We start from the raw sequence: 22,589 nt of genomic DNA, 5'->3' as shown, positions 1-22,589 counted from the left end.
CAGACCAAAGGTTTGGACACACCTTTCTAATTCAATGGGTTTTCTTTATTTTCATGACTATTTATAAGGCAATAAATCCCACTTATTAACCTGACAGGGCAGGTTGACCTATGAAGTGAAAACCATTTCAGGTGACGACCTGTTGAAGCTCATCAAGAAAATGCAGAGTGTGTGCAAAGCAAAAGGTTGAAACTTTGAAGAAACTAGAATATAAGGGCTATTTTCAGCTGTTTTACACTTTTTTGTTTAGTGCATATTTCCACATGTGTTATTCATAGTTTTGATGCCTTCAGTGTGAATCTACAATGTCAATAGTCATGAAAATAAAGGAAACTCATTGAATTAAAAGGTGTGTCCAAACTTTTGGTCTGTACTGTATGTATATATATATATATATATATATATATATATATTTTTTATTATTATTTTTTTTTTTTTGTTTGTTTTTTTTGTTTTTTTACCTGCTCAGCAATAAACTAATGATGATCCATTTTAGTTAAACGAATAAAGTTTTACTTTTATTGGAACAGAAAATGTCATAGACTTGGAGAATCAGCATTCAGTTTCTTTGCTCCTTTAATCTGGAACAAACTTCCAGAAAACGGTAAAACAGGCAAAACACTGACTTCCTTCAAACCTTCACCTGTTAAGAGTTGCCTAAATAATATTAATAGGAACATTTATCGATATATTTGCTTGATGATGGCATTTGATGCTTGTTTCATAACTGGTTGGTTATGTTTTTGTCATTTGAGGCACTAAGTTTGTGTTTTTGCTGAAATGTACAAATAAACGTGACTCATAGATCCAAAGCTTTTTTTTTTTTAGGAACTTTATTTGTTACAGTAAACAACAACACATAACTGTGTACATATCACAAATATATGCTGGGTGGTGAGGGGGCATAAAATAAAACAGAATGCCAAGAGAATGACAGCCACAATAGTTTTGCATAAAGAAAATAATATTATGAATTGTGACACATGTGCGACGCAAAACTTCAAAAAAAAAAAAAGTGTTTTAAAGGATCTGAACCACTTCCCCAATCTTGAAGGGTAGATTTGTCCCAATTCCCCAAAAATTCACAAAAAAAACCTTTGTATAAAAAAAATGTCTATATGAAAATGCAAAAGAAACAAAGAACTATATAAATCCGCCATTCATCTATGGAAATAAAATAAGGATGAAATTTTATGTCCCCCCCGCCATTGTTAGAACAATGGTTCAGTCCAACCTGTAGGAGGAGAAACAGCAGCGCAGCGGAAAAACCCGCTGAGCTGAGGAGCTAGCTGTGGTTATGCTGCACAAGCAAAAAAAACCCTTCAGTAAGTAAATACTTAAAGAAAAAGATATGTAGCTCAATAGGATGAAACACACTAACAATAAAAATCAGACTGCAGTTAGTTATTTCATTACTTTGGCTGAGTTATGATAAACTATCACATTATGCTTTGGAAATCAAAACTAGCAAAACTGGCTACATTGCTTTGACAGACTAAAGCAAATATTTTAATTATTTAGCTCTACTGCTGAAGAAGAGTAGTCAACGTAGTCTTTGAAACCACAAAATAACGTGATCTATTTTTGTTTCAGTGCTTGAGCTTTAAGTTGTGATGCTTCCCAGATATTCATTATTTCTGCTTGTAGGTTCTCAGCCATCCATTACAAGGCAAAACCAAAGCAGGTTTAAAAATAAAGCAGCTTAAGTTATAATTTAAATAGCACGTAATCTGTATTCAGAGATGCTACAATAAATCAATGTTTGAGGAATTTTACTATGTGGGCTTATTTAGTAAAACTTATTTCTATTTAGAGCCTTGCATTTTTGTAAAGGTGCAGCAGAGATTATATTAGTGACACTGAACCATACTCATCTAAATAATATTTGAATCCTAGTTGGTCTCAACATTTACTGAGAAAAACACACTTGACGTGCATTGCTACTTACTAGTCATTTTTGGTCTTGCAGCTTGAACATTTTAAATGTTTCACTGAAATGTAACATTTTACATTACATTTCAGTGGGATTTTGCCCCCAAAATACCTCTAAGCTATTTTCTTTCTAAATTGAATTTTATCTGTTGTGTAGCTGGATGGATTGTCACATGTAAAATGTAATGAATGGGTTTGTTTATGGGTGCAAAACGTACCCGTGAAAATTAACTAAAAATTACAATGCATGTGGAAGAAAATGATAGAAAAGCCAATGTACTTGGTGCCATGACCTCTGACCTGGAGACATGAGATCTTCAGCTGGAGATTTTCCTGAGAATCTGTGTTCAGTTTCAACAACCTGACCACATCTCTGGTGTTTTTCACATATTTTTAGTCTTCCTTTTGAAAATCTGAGATACATCAACAGTTTAGCCCTAAATTCATGAAGCTCCTTTCACTGCTACGGTCATTCTATGGGCCGGCCAGTGAAAAGCCAAAGCTGGTAACTAACTAAAAGCGGACCTGGCTGCAGTCCGTGTCAACCTGAACCACCCTGTGAAAGAACTGCAGGCTCAAGTCGGAACATTTTGCAAGCCAAGGCTAGCACCACACAGGGTGGGACTGAAAAACCATCTAATCTCTTTGTGTTTGTGGCCAAGCCTCTAATTAGGACTGTGCCCACATTTTCAGTTTGCCAGCGCATGAAATGAGACGATTCTGAAACTTTCCCTTGTCTCCATGCAATTTCCATTTTGAGTCATGCTTAGTATCAACTACCTGTACAAAAACTGGCAAATTAGCATGGCAGAGACTCGCAGCGCGCCACACCCAGAGGACAATTAGCATTATGTGTTTGTTTGTTCTTCCAACAGAATGGTTGAGCCCAGCCCTTCAGCTCTGCACCTCCTTTCTGGTGGGGATGTACGCATGGCGGACATCGGCGTCAAAGTGGAACAGGAGGAATGCGGCGGAGACGGCGGAGCCAAAACCAACTCGGAGCACCCCAGGACTCTGCACGACTGGTCAGCAAATCAGCCTCTAGAGACGCGCCAGCTGACCCCCCCACTGTCACGCTCCCCTTCAGTAAGGAGTCTTATTGGGAGGAATGGGACTGCATTTAAATATAATAAAGATTCTTCCCCCCTACTGGGGAACGATGCTGAAACAGTCAGATTTGCTCGGTGTGATGATGAGTTGCTCCATGTTCTTATAGGAGGGCTCTCCAGGAAAGGAGCCGCCTCACAAGCAAAGCCCCAGGGGAGTGAAGGGAGCCGGGATTCATGAGCGATCAGAGGGGCCAGCCAAAATTAAGGAAGGTCTGTAGTCATGTTTGAGAGTCACTTGTTGGTGGAAATACTTCAAAGATGTTCTAGTGTTCCAGACAGTGTTATTTCTTTTATCCAGGGGTGGAAATAAAACATTTTCCTCCACCAGCCACTGTTTTTTTTTTCCTATTACAAACCCAAGCAAGTACAAGCAAATGATAGAAAATGTATGATTTATTCTTAACTCTATGAAAACCAATTTACTGACAATAAGTTTACCATACAGATGTACATATACAGAATAATTTAACATGAAGCATGGACACCTTAACAGGGTTGTAGTGCAATAAGTTCATTTGAAGTAATTACTAACAGCAAACTTTAACTACACAACCTTAACATTCTTGCAATCATATCTTGAACATTTCCAAATTTTGATAGTATTTATTAAAGATGTGTCTGGTCATTTTTTAAATATTTTTAAATTGTATCATTAGCTGTTTTCTAACTGTTTTATTTGTTTTCCCTTACTTATTATGTTTTCTATTGAAATTAACAATTATTACTAAAATATAATTTTAGTTATATATAGTCATTATCATGTCATTAATAATGAACGTGCTCATTATTAATCCCGTCATCATTCTTGTGTTACTCCAGAGTTTTTCTGACACCTGGAGCTTAGTGTTAGCTTCCCCCTCACACACACCTGCCTTCCTACATGCATGAAACTTTTTCTTTATGAACATTTTCACTCCTTACCGGGCAGCAGCAGCTAATCTGAACTCTTCCTCAATCTGTCCCTGGTCACGTCTCTCTCATCATCCTCCTCCAACGATAATAAAGCCCCTGAATCGCTAATTCCCTCTCCTTGTCCGCTACTGAATCTGTTCCAGCGGTCAGAGTTTGTGTGGTAAATTTATCGGTTAGTTTGACGCATTTTTCTGAATGGGCTAATGCACTTTTTAGCTTTTGTCATAGTTTTTGTGACCCGCCCGTCTCGTATCCGCTCATTTTCTCGGACTCCGGTTAGCTGAAATGGCGCTATTTATAAACTTAGAGGGGAGGGGAGGGCCAAAGAGGACTGAGGGATTTCATTGGATAAGCCCAATGTCCGTCAATAAAATCAACCAATGGGCTGTCGCGGTCGATACAAATTAGATTTAATATAATTTTTTTGTTACATTATGACAGCATAGGGCCGCCAGATATGGACATTGTGTACATCAGTCTGGACTCCAGACAGTCAGTCCTCCCCTGGACAGAAGTTCAAACTGAATGTAGCTATTTTTTTTTTTTTCACAATTTTAAAGTGTAACATTACTTTTTAAATATTAAGACATAATAACTAAAAGACACCCTTTGGTATTTTTTAAGTCTTTCGCATGACTGGTCAGTAGGGCTGGGCATTTATTGTATCGTTTATCACGTATCATCATAAATTTCTAACCACGATAAGATTATTTATTATTGTAGCCATGATAAATTCTAATTAATGATGCTTTAAACCCCCCACAACTGTCCACATTGTCAGGAGTGTTATTTTATCCACTGTTTGTTCAATGAGAGTGTCAGTAAAAATCAATACATATGAAAATATGATTAAATACAGTTAGTGTGTGCACGTCTGACTGGTGTCCATATCGCCCACCCCTTCTGGTCAGCAAACTCTTTGATGTTCAGGTCTCTAAGGTTTACTGCCTCCACATTGATATATTTTAAGAGTAACTGAATATAATCCTATTGAGATGGAGTAAGAACTTAAATAGACAAACTGTTTTACCTTTTGATTACTGAATTTGTTTCCTTAGGACCAACCCCAGATTGGATAATCAATGCTTTTAGACAAATATTCTGACAGTTTCTGAATCAGAAACTGCTGACAAAAAACAAAAAACTTCTTCTTCAGAAGTTTTTTTTTGTTTCCGTCAGTGGTTCTTGTTGCAGCGCCCCCACAGGTGAGGGCAATGTGTATGCTGTGTAGGAAATGGACACACAACATCCCCCGGAGGCCAACATTTCAGTATCAAAGACTTTTTGTTTGTGATTTTAGAATCAAGCTCTCTAAGTAATCATATGTTCAAGCTACATTCATAACATTTTAAGAGAAATACATTTTGTATTGTTGCTCAGTCATGCTGTTGCTGGGCTCTAGATTGATTTAAAGTGGACTGAAGCTGCTTTTTTTGTTCATTCTCTACCCTCAAGAAATGTTTTTCACAATTCTGAACTCTTTGGTTGATTTTTTTTTTCTTCTTTTTTCTCAAATTCTCTCCACTCTGTGACCTTGGTTTATTCTCTGTCCAAATATTGATCCACTCAAACACTCCAAATTTCTCCCTGATGCACAAACAATCCCGCGGCCTTCGACATCCCGACCGTCTTCTCCAATCAGTGCCATTAGGCCGGGCGGGCGGGGAGACGCAGAAAGCAGTTAGCGCTACTGTTAGATGTGTTTTGATTTGACGGAGTAGATTCTGGGTGTCGTGTAGTGCCGCGCCGAGCAGTTCAGCTGAGTGCCTGTTTGGTTCTGTTAACAGTAATGCCGACTATCGAGAAGCTGCTGAACGCCGACTGGAAGGAGAAACTTCTGGATAAAAGCTCAGTGGGCGCAGGACAACTAAAAGGTCAGCTCTGCTAAGAAAACAAAAAGAAAAACAACTTTACTCCATTTACTGCGTGTATTGTTTGTATTTCATTGCATTAAGTGTTGGTGGTTTTTAGATTAAATGGAACAACTGTGCTTTAATATTCCATTAATAGTCTTACTGTGTTTGGTTAAAACTGATTGCGGTTGTTGTTGCATGGGTGCAATGATAATAACGCTTTATGTTAAACTATGATGGCCAGTAATAAATTTTGTAATTTTATTGCTAAATTATTAAAAAATAATGTAGCAAATTTCAGGTTTTTTTAAATTCATTTATTTTTTTGTGTACGATTGGTAAAGGAAAGGGATTGTAGAGTTTGAAAAAAATTTTTTTTAATTTTTTTGTCAACAACCCAAGCATAACACTGACCCAAAGTTATGGCAACAACTGCAGCGTTTAAATGGAATGAAGACGATTTGTAGGCTTGATCTTCCCAGCTGCTATTAGCGTCTCCATCCTGCTTGCCACTTTTGGATAAGTTTCACTGTCATTGTTAGCAAAAGACAATTTATGATTATGGATTTGAAATTTTAAGTTGTATTTAGGAAATTGGCACAGATGTTTTTAAACAGCCTGGCCACATCTCCGCCTAACTGTGAAATGATCTGGTGTTTGAGTTTCCACCCAGCAGATCCAGATCAAGATCAGACAATTTTATCACCACCTCATTACTTAGTACACATCTGAAATACAGCTATGGCGATTACTGGAATACGGTGCATAAATATTATGTACTACTAAAGTCCGTCATATCAGGGAATGTCATTTTTATTAAAAAAAAAAAAGTTAATAACTAATTAATCACTCACTGAAAATGAGTGGCAAACATTAGATGGTTTCCTGCAAAAACAGGAATCCACATTTTGTCAAATTTGAACCGTTGCTCACAAAAACAAAATTTCTCTTTTATAACAGAAAACTTAAAAATGATCAAAAGAATTTTCCAATAAATATTTATTTTTAGATTCAGTTATTCACAGGTGTCAAACTCGCGTCCAAATCCGGCATTTGTATTGTGCCAAACGGTGTTGTGTTCAGTGTCATTTAACTTTGATACATTCTCATCAGACTGTTATTTATTCACATTTTAATAGTCTCTTAATGGGAAGTTTTATCAACAGATTCTGCCACCATCGGCACTTTTTAGGATATTTGTGATGTGTGTGTGTGCATGTGGGACGAAATGAAAACCAGGTTGACACGCCTGCTCTAATGGTTTCCAGGCACCCCGGAGTCTCTGGCGGAGAAGGAGCTGCAGCTGCTGATGATGATCAACCAGCTGAGCGGCCTCAGGGAGCAGCTGCTGGGGGCCCACTCAGAGCAGAGGAACATGGCCGCCCTGCTGCTGGAGAAGCAGCAGCAGCAGATGGAGTTGGCCCGGCAGCAGCAGGAGCAGGTACGGCTTCCTGCAGGAATATCATCAGTCGGATGATATGAGACGTTCCTGTGGTCTGGCATTTCAGAACATCACCAGCTGCGTTTCCACCAACCACAGAACCAATTGAAATTGCAAAAAAACAAATTCGCTTGATGAAAAACGTGCATCCCGACGCAAAAACGTGCATTTTAGGTGATTCTTTTCTTTTCTTCAGCTGAATTAAAAAAATAAAATAAAATAAAATTTTTGCATCACAAGGGTCACATGATCAACAACCGGTTGTTACTACTGGCAGAAATGCAGAGGAAGAAGACAGGAAGCAGCAGTAGGAGGAAGATGGTTTGTTTTGTTTTTTTGCAGACAGTGCGCAGCTGGCTCCTCTAGAGCTCTCGCAGCATCACAGTTCCTAAAACGTTGTGTGACATTTCAGTGTGTCGAATCCATAAGTCTTCTGTAAAATCACTGACTACAATTTCCCCAAAACGCTGCATACGTAGTGGCTCCACAGTAGCTGCTAGGCTTCGGGGCTTGTGGCTCCGCAGCCTGCATAAAACACTGACATCCGTCAGCACCATGATTTTGAATCGCTTATCATGTCAACAAACTTATTCATGTGTGATTTTAATTTCATTTCTAATTTAATGGAAACACCGCAAATGTGAAATAGTTTCTTTTTTCGGCATTAGCAGAACGTAGACAAAGATTTGCACACATCTGTAATGGAAACGCAGCTGTTGAGCAAATGTGACAGATTGTGGCAGTGCTCTGACTTTTTTCCTTGCACTGCGTGCGTCTCTGGTTGCTCACACAGCAGCTAATGAATGTGCCTCGTCTCTCAGATCGCCAAGCAGCAGCAGCAGCTGATCCAGCAGCAGCATAAGATCAACCTGCTTCAGCAGCAGATCCAGGTCAGCTCCTCTCCAGAGCTTTCGTGTGTCTCCATATATCACGGCGGGCGCATCTAGCACCAGATGACCATTACAAATGAGAAGTTCTCGCCGCAGGTCAGCACATTAGAGTGCTGGAGAAAATGACCCCAGAACATTTTGTGTAAGGTTCCTTTTTGGTTTTTTTTATTGTCCCAGCAGGTGAACATGCCCTACGTGATGATCCCGGCTTTCCACCCCAACACCCAGACCCTCCCCGTCTCCTCAGATCCCCCGATGACATTGCCTCTGCAGCCCATCCCCTGCAAGCCGAGTGAGTAGAAGTAAAAAAAGAAAGAGAGAAAAACAAACAAACACTGAAACCGAGAAATGGCAGCATGGAGAGAAAGACAACAGATTGGAGGAACGTTAGAATAGCCACTAAGTTCATAACTGTGTAAGTAGGTGGTGTTGTCGTCAGGTGTGTGAAGAAAGGCTGCTGACTTTCATTTTGGTGGTGCCTCTTTTTATTTTATTTTTTTAAATATTGTACATTTGCATCAGCTGCACCCTGAACATCAATGGCGTATTGTTCATTTGGGATTTTCCCTAAAACGTCAGGTGAATTTAAACTAGCCTGTCAGAACATGGTCCAATCTAAAATCACTTTTGAATTATGGACTAAAATGAAATAATGATTTGGAAGTGAACTAACTGAAGACTTTCCAGCTGCACCTGGAACATCCTGGCCTTTCTACACCTCATGTAATCTGAAAGTACGTTTCTGCTTTCCGCCGTGTCGACTCATCACCGCCGCTTTGCTCCACAACTCATTTGGCTGACATATAAAAGCTCTTAATGGACTCTTTTTGTTTTAACGTCTGTAATGATGCATTTATTCCTGAAAACCTGAATCGCTGATTTATATTTATTTATTCAGAATTTTTTATTTTGTTTTACCTAAACTAGAAGAGTGATATGATGTCCACATAGGACAGATAAGCAACATGCACCACCTCTTATCTAAGTTTGTCAGACGTATTAAAAACATCAAGGGAACATCATTTTAATCATCTTTCAGGGATTGCTATAAAAATTATTTCTTTTGATTTTTTTTTTTTTAAGTACTTTGGGATTTTTTTCTTTGAATTTTCTAGGCAGTTCCATAGAAATTTTATTATGATTATTCCACTCTGGAAAAACTCATTTCCAAATAATAATTCATATCATCACACTGATTTACACATGTTAGTGTTGATGTTGGATAGCATAAAAAATTGTTATTTGGAGCATTTCAATGAATCGATCAATCAATCAATCAAGTTTGTTTGAGAAGCACAAACGGGGCAGTTCAAAATGTTTTACATCATAAAAACATAAGTCATGAAAACATTGCACAGTCACCAATTGAGGAACCAGTCACCCTCAGTGTTTTTCTGTTACTGTAGCAACATCAGCGCTGGTATCTCCATGGAGATATTAACTATGCAGGTTATGATAAGCATGCAAACTGCTGGTGTGTCCATAAAGTCATTGTTGGTCCCTCTGCTTGTCATTTCCATCCCGCATTACACTATAAATGAGCACCGCTCTTTATCCACACGCTTTAGATTCAGTCCAGCTTAACTCGGTTACCTCACTGCAATGTCTCACAGCTGATGGAGTTGAGCTGGGTCGCTATGGTAACTGAACAGGAGCGAGTTGGACTGTAATAAATGGATTTAAATGACCTGGGATGGACGTACAGTAGTTGCTCATGAATTTCGTTTTGTTCTGTTAGTTTCTCTCCTTCATAGAATTTAAGTTTAATCAAATGGACCAAATACAGTCCAGTCCAGCATAGCTGGAGTCCAAATCGAGCCGATCAGAACAGACTGGAACAGATCATATTTATTCTCAATCCGATTATCACTCGGTGAATTTTCTAATTCTGAGCTGCGCCTCAAATTTCTTGTTTCTTCCAGCCAATCCTGAACCATGTTTTGCTTTATCTGGCATCAGTGATGCCACTGGTATCGTGGGATGCTGTTTCTTTAAGGGGTGCATTTGGTCTGTGATGACGTTCAGGTAGATGTTGTTCATTTGTTTTTCCCCTCGTCAGACCGGACCACCCACTGCCTTGGCGGCGTGGTTCAGTTCATGCAAAAGTATTCCCAGGTTGAATTTCTTACTTTGTTACATTACAGCCACAAACGTCATTAGACGTTATCACAATGTTCCGTTGGTCAGAGTAGCTCACTATAATTGTGAAGGGTCAGGAAAATGTTCCGACCACCCCGGTGTATTAGTTGCTGTGTTTCCATTACAAAATGTGTGGAAAACGTTGTCCATATTCCGCAAATGTTGACAAAAACAATTATTTTGCAATTGCGGTGTTTCCATTAAATGACAAATGTAATTAAAATCACTTGTTCACACAATGTCATTAAAAAAAACAACCTCTCCACGTCGTCATCCTCCTTCTACTTCCTGTTGCTTTAATCCTGTCTGGAGATGCTGACAGGAAGTGGTGACAACGCAATGACGACTCGCACGATGCAATAAAAGTGTGTTCATTGCAGTTTTGTAATTATGCTAATTTAGATACTGCAGAAAAGCCACCTCATTACAGCTCAACAACTTTTATTGATTTTTCTTTTCTTTTTTTTTCCCTGAAATTGCCGCGTTTCCATGAAGCAAATTTACTTTGGCTGTTCCAGTTTGTACAATCACACGGTCAATGGAAGCGCACGCTGAACATTTCTTGGTTCAGATCCGCCTGCAGCCTGTAAACCTGTGCTCTGCCTCTTTCCAGCAGTCGACTATCCCATGCAGCTGCTCCCAAACAGCCACCACACGCCCATCAAGAGGAGCAGCAGCTCCTTCCGCCAGGTACCGCATCACACTCTTGTTTACATTACCTCCCATTTATCCGCCTGCTATTTGATTGCGCCCATTAAGATGGTAGATGGGAACCTATTTGCTCTGCAGTGGGTGTAGGTGCTGGATGTGTGTTTGTGGTTTAAAGCAATGTTAAGGAAAGTGATTCTCTCGGGATTGAGCAAACAATGGGTTTTTCTAGTATTTAGGAGGCTGAAAAGCTTTAGGAATACGCCACACCCTCTGTTCAAAGGTTCAGTGTGTGCGGTGTAGGTGCAGCGCAAGCCGTTTGCACGGAAGGTTCTCAAGGAGAGATGGACCAACACAGCTTGAGTAAACAAAAGGAATGAGAGGATGAGAATAAGGCAAAAAAGACAACAAAAAAAAATGCTAAGGTGTGACGGATGTGCTCCAACATGTCAGGTGTACTGTTCATACCCGGGATCCGCGCACACCCTCATCCTTTGTCGCTCCGCCTGGCGTCGGCAGAGGCCCCGCCCCCCTGATGGTTTGCTCTCTCCGCAGGAGGCGAGCCAGCCGCTGAACCTGACCTCCAAGCCCAAGGGGATGGAGCTGGGGAAGACGTCCAGCCCTCTGAGCCTGGAGCTGGGATCAGTGGGATCCATGCAGGGCGCCTACAGACCCAGAGAGGTGTCCCGCAGCCCGCCGCGGCCCGCCCTCAGTGAGTAACCCGCAGGCTGGGGTCGTCCCAAGGTCACCTGCCAGGTTTCTGTGATGTAAAATAATATATGAAGTCAAAAAAAAAACGTTTTTCCAGTTTTAATGTGATGTGCATCCACTATGACAGAATAAGGAACAAGCTGCAGTAATGGCTGCTCTTGAAATCTCTACTGGTTGAACTGGAGTGCTTGGACTCACCACCAGCTGAAGAATGAAGTCATTATTCAGGGTTTTCCCCAGAACGTCCGTTATGTCTTTGGGAAAAAAGGTTTAAAGTTGACTGGACATTTGAAAATATGACTCGCTAACTAGGGGTTATTGGAAGACATAATTTTTATTTATTTATTTTTATCCTTTATCCATGATTTGTCTCTTTGTTCACTGAAGTTGTTGGCATGCAGACCAGTAGAGACAGGAAGTGTTTACAGAGATCCAGTGAATAAAAATGTGTTCATATTCTGACCATGCTGTGCTACCATTGTGCTTCTCACCAAGGAGACTCTTTAACTCGTCTTTGCTCTCAGTGTTATTGGTGTTTTAAAAAACAAACAACGGTTAGCCTGCAGGGGGCAGTATATGAACACATGTACTGTATTATAAGCCTGGCAGCCTGCCAGGCTTGTAGTACACTAGGGAATGCACTGATTATTACAGTGGACCCCCCGCCTAGTGACAGATCAGTACTGACAGATTCACCTAGTCATGGATTTTTCTGTGGAACGTAACGCCAAATTATTTTCAGAGAAACCTCATCATCAATTTTTTGTTTTTTAATTTGTAGAGTGCATCTAAAAGATTTGGAAAAAAAAGTGTAGCTTAGGAATAGCAGGTTACACTGCTACTTTAAACGCTATTGCACAGCAGCCAATCCAGGAGCAGCATTTGTTTTCCTGGCCACTGATTGGCTGGACCCTCTTCAGAGTGGAAAGAAGGAAAACGGTAAATGTTAGCTTCTGCTGTAGCACTAAGATGGTTTCCACTGAGCATATTGATGCATATTAATGTGTGAAGTATTAAAATAGGCTTTTATAGGAACTGCTGCTTTTCTTTCTTCAAAGTGAGAGTCTAAACAAAGATGGTTTGAATATTGTACAGTCTTCTTTGAACCTTACTGAAGACGTTTAACATGCCTGGCTTTGCGACACAAAGAGATTACTGGAATCTTGATGTACATAAGTATATTAATACTTATGTATTTATATGTATGTGTTCATACACGAGATGGTGTGAACTGGGCCAATAGAAAAGCGGCATTCCAGCCACATAAACCTTTGATCTCCAGTCCAGAAGGTTTCACAGAAATCCATGGGAACACTTCTGGAAAAGTATTGGAAATTTTTGAGACTAAAGTTGCTAAGGTGATAAAATGCCTCTCAGTGTATAGGCATTAGCATTAGCCTCAACAAGCAGCCTGTCAATCAAAATAGCATAAAACCAGGAAAGGAGTTTTCTTCTTCAAGTCAGACGTTTACTGCCCGTACCTTCTAAACAGAAACCTACTTCAGAAATTTCCCACTGTCCCTTTAGAGATCATCCGCTTTGTTCTCATTGTCATCTCTGTTGGTGAATTTTGAAATGAAGTAAATAAAAAGAAAGTTTGCTCCTTTGAATTATTGAATTGTTACAGTAATACATGTGTGTAGTTTATTGTAGTTGTAGTGGCTACAATCTTCTTTTTTTTACCCTGTTTTTATTTCCACCTAGTCGCTCGTTTTCAAGTGTTTCGTCCGTCTGCTCTGCCTTTGTCATCAGATTTCCTAGGAGACGGCGACGTGGTCACCCAGGCCATCCATGATGCCCAGCAGCTCTTGAGGAGTCACAGCAATGGAGGGAGAGACAGGGACAGAGAGAGAGACGGTTCTGGAAAAATGGTGAGTTGTGTCTACATGCTTGTTGAACAGACGGGCTCTTTGGTAGACGCATCTTGGTTCTATCTGGTTATGCTGAATCTGAATATTCACCAAAGTTAGTAGGTTGTATAAAAGTAACTTGGCGATATTTTATTTATTTATTTATTTATTTATTTCGAACAGACTTTAAAACAATCAAAAAGAAAATAAAATAAAATGGAATGAAACAACTTAAGAAATAAAATATGAAACAAATTATTATGCCCATGTGACATGCAAAATTTTTCTGTTCGAACAGAACATATTGTACCAACCTGACTGGAAGCTCTAACAATTGAAAACACAACCTATATTAGGGTGCGATTACTTTGATCTCCTCAGTCTTCCTCTCAGACACAAACAGTGGAGAGTTCATCCTGACCTGACCTGATGCTGACCTCCTGTCGGTCTCATCTTGGTTATGGAATAATCTGTGACCATAAAAGCTACATCAGTACTACATCATATAGTCGGAGCGTAGCGTCACCTTCATGGTTAAATGGATCAGTAGCAGCACGAAGTCGGATGAGAGCAAAAGGTCACAAGGGGATGAACCTTTTCCTGTAATCTCCTGGTTATTTTATTGCTTCAATATTTGTTTACTCAATCAGCAGAGATATATAGAAAACATTTATTAGAGTGCAGCCAGAACTACATCACTGTAAGATGTGTAACTGAAAGGAATTTAGTTTGTCAAAACAAAACAGCTATATAGTGTTTTCTAGTCATTGTGGCCAAAATTACAGAGATGACCTACAGCATATTATAATCCATGAAAATATAACTCATTCTCATGGGCAAAAATAAATATTTAGAGTAATGAGCTGTGGTGTTACGTAACCTTTAACAGCGTTTTGCTGGCTGTAACGCCTGATTGTTGTTTGGATCAATACTGTAGCAATAGCATAGCTTCATTCAGTGTGGCATTGGTCCGATTCAGTCCAACTTCTGTTTGTAGAAAGTCTGGTTCGTTTGGGGAGGTGTGAATGCACAACCGAACTCTGATGAGGAGCAAGAAACGTAAGCTCTGGTCCGCCTGAAAAACCTCGGTCCTGGTTCGGTTGTGGTGAACTCAGGTGTGTTACGAACGTCAAGCGAATTGGAGTCTGCTCCAACAGCAGGAAGTGCACTATTGCACAGGGTATTCTGGGTAAATACAACCAAAACAAGCTTGTGTCTAACGCTAGCAGGAGAGATGGTTTGTGGTCTTTTGCCTAAGACAATAGAGAAATCATATAACTGCTCCACTGGAAACCACTGGAAAAATCAGCTAGATGTGCCACTGTTAGAGATTTCATGCAAGTGCTGCAGAAATGTCACAGCAGTGACTGTATGATACCATTACTAAATCTCATTACACCCTTGCAGAAGCTCTGTCTGCACTGATGAAGATTCAACTCGCCTTGCGTTGCTGAATGCTTGAAGTGGCTCCAACAGCAGGCCAGTGGGCCTATGTTCTGAATAATTGAACTAATGATGATCTGACCATTTGAGGACACTCGTAGTCCTACATAGTATTAGGATTTGCATTTCACCCCTCTTATCTCCAGCACACTCACTCTGTACAGAGAGGATCACCGTATCTGACAGGAACACTTCATAGCTGCAGGACTTTGGGTTAAACAAAACAAGCACTCCATGTCTTCGTGTTCAGACACGTATAAAAGTCGTTTTAAATCAGTTAATATAGGTGGCAAATAGGAACACTGTGGCAGCGCTGTTGACATATGGAAACAAATAGGGTATTAAATGAGACTGCGGACTCCAAATAGCCTCTAGCTGATTAAACTCCATAAGGGAATGGGAAAGCAGTCTCAAGTCAGTCTCCATCTGACATGTAGGATGCAATTTAGAGGTCAGCGTGGTTTTGGATTACAGGGAGTCATGCTTCTCACAGCACTAAACTGATGGACAAATATCCCAGCTGTGGTTCAGCCACACACTGAGGCACATTGTTACAGTTCAGCACACAGCGTTAGAGTAATCGTCCGTGCTTGTTTTTCACACTCGTCTGCGTTTTAAGTTCAAGGAAATGGTTTCAAAATTGAATTGTGTCTTTTCTGTTGTCGTTGAGGAACAGTCTAGTATTTTAGGAATCGGGCTTCGTGACGACGGCCTCCCATCCCAGCCTTCATTCTTTGAGGTGACTGAATCTCCAGCTCTCAGCCTTGTCCTGAGCAACAGCTGTTGCCGCCTCACAATACCACAAAGGCCTCAGTGTGGCATTGACAGAGCCACCTGCCCTCCCTCTTTGTCCTCACTAATACTGTACTTAGCTCTCCTCCTCCTCCTCCTCTTCGTCCTCTCCTTTATTATCCTGCTCCATGTCTCCTGCGCTGCTGTGTTAGCACCAAAACTGTTGACTGACCTATTTTGGTATTCCACTCCTCTCCACTCTGTTCGCAATTTGCAGCAGCAGAGTAGGTGACAGATAAAACAGCAGTTTTGCAAAACAAAAAAACTTTTTTTTTTTTTTACATTTTAATCTCGGCCTCTAACAATCAACACCAGCCATCCTGTGTGGACTTTCAGTTTTCCATCTTTGCACATGCAGCGCTACACTCTGAGCAGCCTCTGATTGGCCGGCGCCGTGTCTCTTACCTTAAATAGAACTTTGTGCCACTCTTCCAACACTGGGTGATTGTTTTACCACGGTCCAAATTCAAATGCTGATATACCAGTGAGGTTACACCATGGATGACTTCATTGGCTTCTTTTTGTTTTTTATTTTTGTCTGCAGGATTATAAAGGTTCTCCTCGTGCGGAAAAAATAAGTCGCTGTGAGCGCAGTGAGGAGAGGCACGGCGAGGAGCACCTCAGCAGTGACTCTGAGGGTAGGTGTTCCCACGATGCTGCTGCTGTTCCTTACTCAGAATAAAGGCTTTTCACCAGAACGTTACGTTGGCACTGGAATATTTCAACTACCAACACTGTGTTTTAATTGAAACGTGTCAAAATAGGACAGCAGACTTTCAAGATGTCTTCCCCTCTTAGTAAATGTTTCAGTGTCACTTTGACAGGAGACAAATTAATAATAATAATAATACATTTAATTTGTACAGTGCTTTTCTAAACACTGTCTTTACAGGAATAAAGAAAAATTACAGGCAAAACTTTAAGTACATCAAACTAAGTCCTAATAATTAGAATAGTCATACATTAAAATCTGTTCCATCAGGGTATTCCTAGATGTGATTTGAATGTGGATAGCAGCCATGGAAACTATTTAAAAATATATTTTTTACAATCTACTTAGTCTATGGTAGGTGAATGTGTGACTCTAAAAATCAACACGTACTGGAAGAAGATTGCTCAAGATTCTTATTGACTTGATCAGGAGTCATTTTGTCTTCCAATGAGTGGAAGTCAATTGGCAGCAATGGGGACACAAACGGTAATGAATGGCAGTAGAGTGCTACACACTGACTTTGCATAAACTTGATCAACATTTTTTTTCCATCCATAATAAACTAGTATGTTTGGGTGACGCGGCATCCAAACTTTCCATTTTAATCTCAGGCTCTCCTCTAACAATTAACACCAGCCGTCCTCTGTGGACTTTCAGTTTTCCATCTTTGCACATGTAGCACCGCATTTTGAACAACCTCTGATACGGCTCTTCCAAATGTAAAAAGATATAAAACTTGATTACAATCCTGTGAATTGACCCACAGCTGAAATCAGAAGTACAGTGGTTTGAAAAGTAAACACACTTGATAAGTAACTAATGGGGGGGGAAGACATTTCAAGCCTTACCTGTCTGTGTCTTGCTGTAGGGGCCCTGCCCGTCTCTGTTCCCGGCAGCTACTCTGAGACCCGGCCCACTTCCTCTACCGGCCACATAAAGAGACCCATGAACGCCTTCATGGTGTGGGCCAAGGACGAGCGCAGGAGGATCCTCCAGGCTTTCCCAGACATGCACAACTCCTCCATCAGCAAGATCCTAGGTGGGTCCTCCCAGTGGCTGGTGGCGGTGGGTTTCTGCATCTGACGTAAACAATACCTAGAAAGTCAGGTTAATAAAATCTGTTGCAACTGTAGCTTTTGGCAAAGATGATGTCAACATCCAGCAAGTCGGGTAATATAAAATAAAATCTGATGCTAAGATCAGTAATAAAGCCTCACCAAGGCACCACAGATCTCTAGCTAGCTCACCTCTTGTCTATTAGTTGATGGTCTCGTCTGTTCTTCTTTAGTAGAAAGTTGCTGTTTAAATATGAAATAAAACATCCAAAATGAGGCTAAAAAACCTAGCTTTGACTTTTCTGTTAACACAGTAGCCTGCTTGCTAACTTGCTAGCTTCTTAACTATACCTAGCTAACTGCATTAGCATAATTGTTGTTGCCGTTTTTTTCATATGTTGTACTTTTATTGTCTTTACCTTTAGTACATCCTACTGAATAACTGTTCTTGGTTTGACATATTGAAAAAGATATTAGCTGAATGGCTGCGGTTGAAATTTGGTTCGTGGCGCTTCAGCGTCACTCCAAAACGGTTGCTAGTGTTTCCATTCCAGGCTTTTCATGCATGTAGAGAAATTCTGTGCTTGGCAATAACAACTGAAATAATTCTCGTTCTTCAACTTGAACTGATAATGTTTTGCCTTTTAGTCATTAAACATTGGAAGGATATTCTCATAATGGTTTTCTTCAAGCCTCAAAGATGCTATGTAGTGTTTGTAGCTGCTGTTGGATAATATACACACAACCAGCTACAAAGTATTCATACGCTTTGAATATTTCCAGATAAATGGAAATGTTTTTATTATTTTTTTAAAAGTGTGTATCTTTGCCTCCTTTACACTAACCTAAATAAAAGGTCAAGTTGTATGAAAAAGAGGAAAAAAAATTTTTTACTGAAAAGAAAAAGTTGATAAATTTGCAGTTTGACCAAAACTGGACATTTTCAAACATCCTTGATGCTAAAGTCCGATTGCCTCCAGGCTCCAGGTGGAAGTCCATGTCCAACCAGGAGAAGCAGCCGTACTATGAGGAACAGGCGAGGCTAAGCAGGCAGCACCTGGAGCGTTACCCCGACTACAAGTACAAGCCCCGACCCAAACGGACCTGCATTGTGGAGGGCCGAAGGCTGAGGGTGGGCGAGTACAAAGCCATGATGAAGAGCCGCAGGCAGGAGCAGAGGGCCACCTACACACACAGGTAGAGAACCAACCGACACGCTTCACACTCGCTTTGAGAGAGAGTCCATGAGGAGAGCAACAATGTCCCTCTTTACTGATGGTAACCCACGGTAACCCTCCACAAACTGTACGGCCTTCAGCTTTTCCAGCCGTCTTTGGACTGTTGAAGTGTTTGGAGCCTGTCCTCCATGATGAATGCAACTCTTACAGTTCTTCAGATGAAGCGATCAGTTGTTGAAGCTTTATGTTATTCATGCTCTTTTTTCCCCACGGCAAACAACAAGCAGAAAGTTTCATAAAACAAATATTACAGATTTAATAACTCGGCCGGAGCTGGCATGGATGAAATAATTCAAACATATACGAGCTCAAACATATTTTTTTTTCTCATTTAGTTAGGTTAAAACTTCCATGTATTTTAATGGTGGAATTTGACAAGGCCGTTTTAACACATGAAAGTGCTGTGATGTAAACCGGCTAACTTTCTGATCGGGTTTTACAAAATAATATCTAGAGTTATAAATCCTATGTGACCCTTAGGAACTGTTATGAGTTCTTACTGTGTGTTTGTTTATAACACACTCTGTCCCAGCCTCTAACTCGGTTAGCATCCCAACAGCATGATGCTGCCACCACTGGGCCCATTGCAATAAACAATAAATCAATTAAATACAGTAGAATGAGCTCCATGATTTCTAATTTTATGACTTATCATTTTCCTCTTTCTACCAAAAACTGGATGATAAAATTCTTCCATCTGGTTCTTTGGTCTGAACTAGAAGTTTTAGTGAAGAACAATTTTGTTTTAGAGACTTTATAATTAATTAATTTGTTATTTTCATTTTGTATATTGAAACTGTCTTCCAGTTCCAGTTTTCAATATTCGTTAGTATTTAAAGTTTATTGGTCTTTGTGTCTCAATGTGTTGTTTCATTGTTATTATGCCATTACTATTAGCTTATTTGAAAATGGTCTCAAAACAATATTATTGTTTATCGCAATAACGTCTGGGACGATTTATCGTCCAGCAAACAGAGACGGTGCGTTCAGGGTGACGTAAAGTTGTAGTTTTCCCCAGTTGAAACATTTTACATGTAAATTCAAGTTTGGTTTCTTTCAGCAGAGCTTTCCACTCCAGCTGTTTCATTCGGGTTTAGCACATAGATTAGTACTTTTACTAGTGAATAAAATGAATAAGACTCATTGTTCATGTATCATGTTGCGTCGTGTCTGATGCCACGCCCTGACAGTGACTCATCCTGTCTTCCAGCCAATCAGAGCCGCAGCAGATCCAGTACTCCCAGAGCGACCAGTACTCGGCCGGCGGCTCCATCTCCGTCCCAGGCTTACCGTTTCACCCGGCGCTGCTGGAGCGCTACCTGCCGCAGGGCCCGCCCCCCGCCCGCAGGTCCGAGGACCGGGCCACGCCCACCCCGCTGCCCAGGGACAGGGAGAGAGAGAGAGAGAGAGAACGACTGCCCTACAGCGAAGGAGAAGAAAGCGACGTGGGAGAGAGGAGTGAGGGGGAACTGGTGCTGCTCACAGACTGATCTGGTCGGGGCCCGGTGGGTCTCTGGGGGTCCGGTGTGTCTGGTGGGCCGGCAGAACAAGGAGACGGAGAGGAAGATGAACAGAACTTCAGCTTCAGATGTCGCTCCTGGTTTCGAGGCAATCAGAATCCAAATCCTGGACGCCACACACGCTCGCGCGCGTTCACACACACTCTGCTTGTACATTAATACAAACTCCCCAGTTCCCTCACACAAGTCCTTATCAGTTCCCTTCCCAGATGAGTCATCACCTGCTTAGTGTTTTTTTTCTTTTCTTTTCTTTTAACTGTTGTTAGAATGTAGAAAGTTATCATTTAATCCCTTCTGCTTCTTGTTTTTCTTCCATGTTGCCTTTCATCAAACAATACGCCTCCCAGGGATTAGAATCGCTGCAGGAAACTCCAAAGGAACTGCTCAACTTAGATTAGCTGCTTTTCACCTGTCAGGCAGCCCAGGAGGCTGGACTGGGTCTGCACCGCCCCCTGTTGGTGGAAGCTAGTCGTTACAAAAGGCAGACATAAAGGTAGCACTGGACCGTTCACATCCAACCCGAAACCTCTGACCAAAGAAAAGCCTGATGACAGCAGGGTGCTTCACATCATCATGTCTGTTTTTAGAGAGGGCTGCTTTGTTCTTTTGTGGGGTTTTTTGTTTTCTTTGGCCTCCAGATGTTGATGCAGTCGTTGGCACATCTGGAAAAGCAAATAATTTATTATCCCGTCATCCCAAAACGCCAACATTTAATTTGAGTACGTTTGTCTGTTGGTGTCCGCTCCCCTGATGATTCCTGTCAAACAGAACTAGAGAATTTTCTAACCCAGATTGTACGGCATCATAAAGTCCACCAGGAGACTGAAGCGAAAAAACATGGTGGACAAATTAAAGGTTGGATTTTTATTTTTATTTTTTTACCTGAAATATTTTATATTTGCAAAAATAATTTGATCATCTGACTCATCAGTTTGGCATTAATTTGTCCTTTTAACAGATTTTCTTTAGGAGGACACTTTATGTTCCAGCACCTCCTAGTATTTATAATAACAATCATAATAATAATAAAGAAAGACATTTTATTATTCATTGGCTCCTTGCCACCGTACAAAATGCATAAAATCAATTATAAGATGCAATAATAAAATCACTTGAACAGGAAGTGCAGAAGGCATCAGATATAAAAGCAGTTTTGAAGAAATGGGTTTTAAGTTGTGATATGAAATGAGGGAATGAATCCATCATGAGCTGATAGTCACATCCTCATCCTCCTCCTCCTCTTCCTCTTCCTCCACATTTCCTCTGTTCTCCTAAAGTGAACTGTGTTTGCTTCAGTTCCCTCTCCGGCTCGGAGGGTTGACCCCCGACCTGTTGCATATATTTGTTTTTTTGCTTTTTAAGTGTTTCTTGATTGTTGTGTTTAATCTGTGCATTTAAATACATGTTGGTTTTTTTCTTGGTGAAACGATGCTGAAGTTCCTTCGTTCATCATCGTTCATATTCTCGTTCAGGTCGTCCAGCAGCAAGAAAAACCATCCCGTGAATTGAACTGCCTGTCTGAAATCACTCGACGAACTGCAACTTGGAACTGCAGAGGTGTAATGTTCATGATTTGCTTTGTGATAGAAAATATATGAGTTACGACAACAGTGGAGCACTAAAAAAAATGGATTAAGTTGCTTTCCTTGGAGAAAAATGAGTGATTGGGAACGCAACCTTTTTGTTGCGTATGAAAGGGAGCTGAACGTAAATAAACCTGCATCCATCTGACGGCGGGAAACACAAATTGTAATACGACAGCACTTTCCACTTTAGAGACACTGGTCATGATGGGTACACTGGCACCATAGTTAGTCCTCCTTCCTCATCTTGCTGTGTGATATTAAGTTTTGTTTTTACAAATGGGTATTGGTCAGTTATTGGTGTGATGGTATACAAGGATTTAAAAAAACAAACTTCTAGCTTCAGAATTGCATCAGTTTTACGTCCTATGAGCTTTTAATGGGAAAACAGTGGAGTTTTGTTCATAAATCACTAGCTAGCTGCAGTAAGACTCCATTTAGAAAAGACACAATGAATGTTGCTGACAATAAGGAACGACAAACCATTACTCTCCTTTTGTTGTAAGGCAAACCATAACCAGCTACAACCGGTGTGTTTGTTTAAACAGCTAGCTAACCCTAGAGCTAGGGTTTAGGGTTAGCTAAAGCCTAGCTACACAAGCTAATATCAACAGTAACAAACAAAACCTCAAGAAGTTAGTTAAATTATGTTCCTTCCTTGAGATTTATAATTTTTGATTCCCAGTAATATGATCATAAGCTACAGTTAGACCCTGAATTATTCATACCTATTAAATTAATGGTAATGGATGCTTCTCCTT

The 22,589-nt window shown here is 40.5% G+C and overlaps 1 protein-coding gene across 4 annotated transcripts in view; it reads left to right on the top strand.

Annotated features, from left to right (window-relative positions):
• sox13 (SRY-box transcription factor 13) overlaps nt 1–20,352 on the top strand; it is a 28,459-nt gene extending 8,107 nt beyond the window's left edge. The window contains exons 2-14 of one of the 4 annotated variants that reach the window (XM_028002063.1): nt 2,808–3,018; nt 3,149–3,251; nt 5,741–5,827; nt 7,075–7,247; nt 8,069–8,137; nt 8,318–8,429; nt 10,893–10,966; nt 11,480–11,636; nt 13,388–13,506; nt 16,265–16,358; nt 17,301–17,471; nt 18,468–18,684; nt 19,936–20,352. In XM_028002063.1, coding sequence (XP_027857864.1) covers nt 2,808–3,018; nt 3,149–3,251; nt 5,741–5,827; nt 7,075–7,247; nt 8,069–8,137; nt 8,318–8,429; nt 10,893–10,966; nt 11,480–11,636; nt 13,388–13,506; nt 16,265–16,358; nt 17,301–17,471; nt 18,468–18,684; nt 19,936–20,215 — 1,867 coding nt within the window. In that variant the 3' untranslated portion in view covers nt 20,216–20,352. Of the gene's footprint in view, nt 1–2,807; nt 3,019–3,148; nt 3,252–5,740; nt 5,828–7,074; nt 7,248–8,068; nt 8,138–8,314; nt 8,430–10,889; nt 10,967–11,479; nt 11,637–13,387; nt 13,507–16,264; nt 16,359–17,300; nt 17,472–18,467; nt 18,685–19,935 lie in introns of all 4 variants that reach the window. The other 3 variants (XM_028002064.1, XM_028002062.1, XM_028002061.1) reach the window with 3 other exon arrangements.
• The last annotated feature ends 2,237 nt before the right edge of the window (nt 20,353–22,589 follow it).

The sequence above is a fragment of the Xiphophorus couchianus genome, chromosome 20 (assembly GCF_001444195.1).
Source record: "Xiphophorus couchianus chromosome 20, X_couchianus-1.0, whole genome shotgun sequence".
Lineage (NCBI taxonomy): Eukaryota > Metazoa > Chordata > Actinopteri > Cyprinodontiformes > Poeciliidae > Xiphophorus > Xiphophorus couchianus.
The sequence above is the reverse complement of the archived record's forward strand: the minus strand, read 5'-3'. Positions and strand labels throughout refer to the sequence as shown.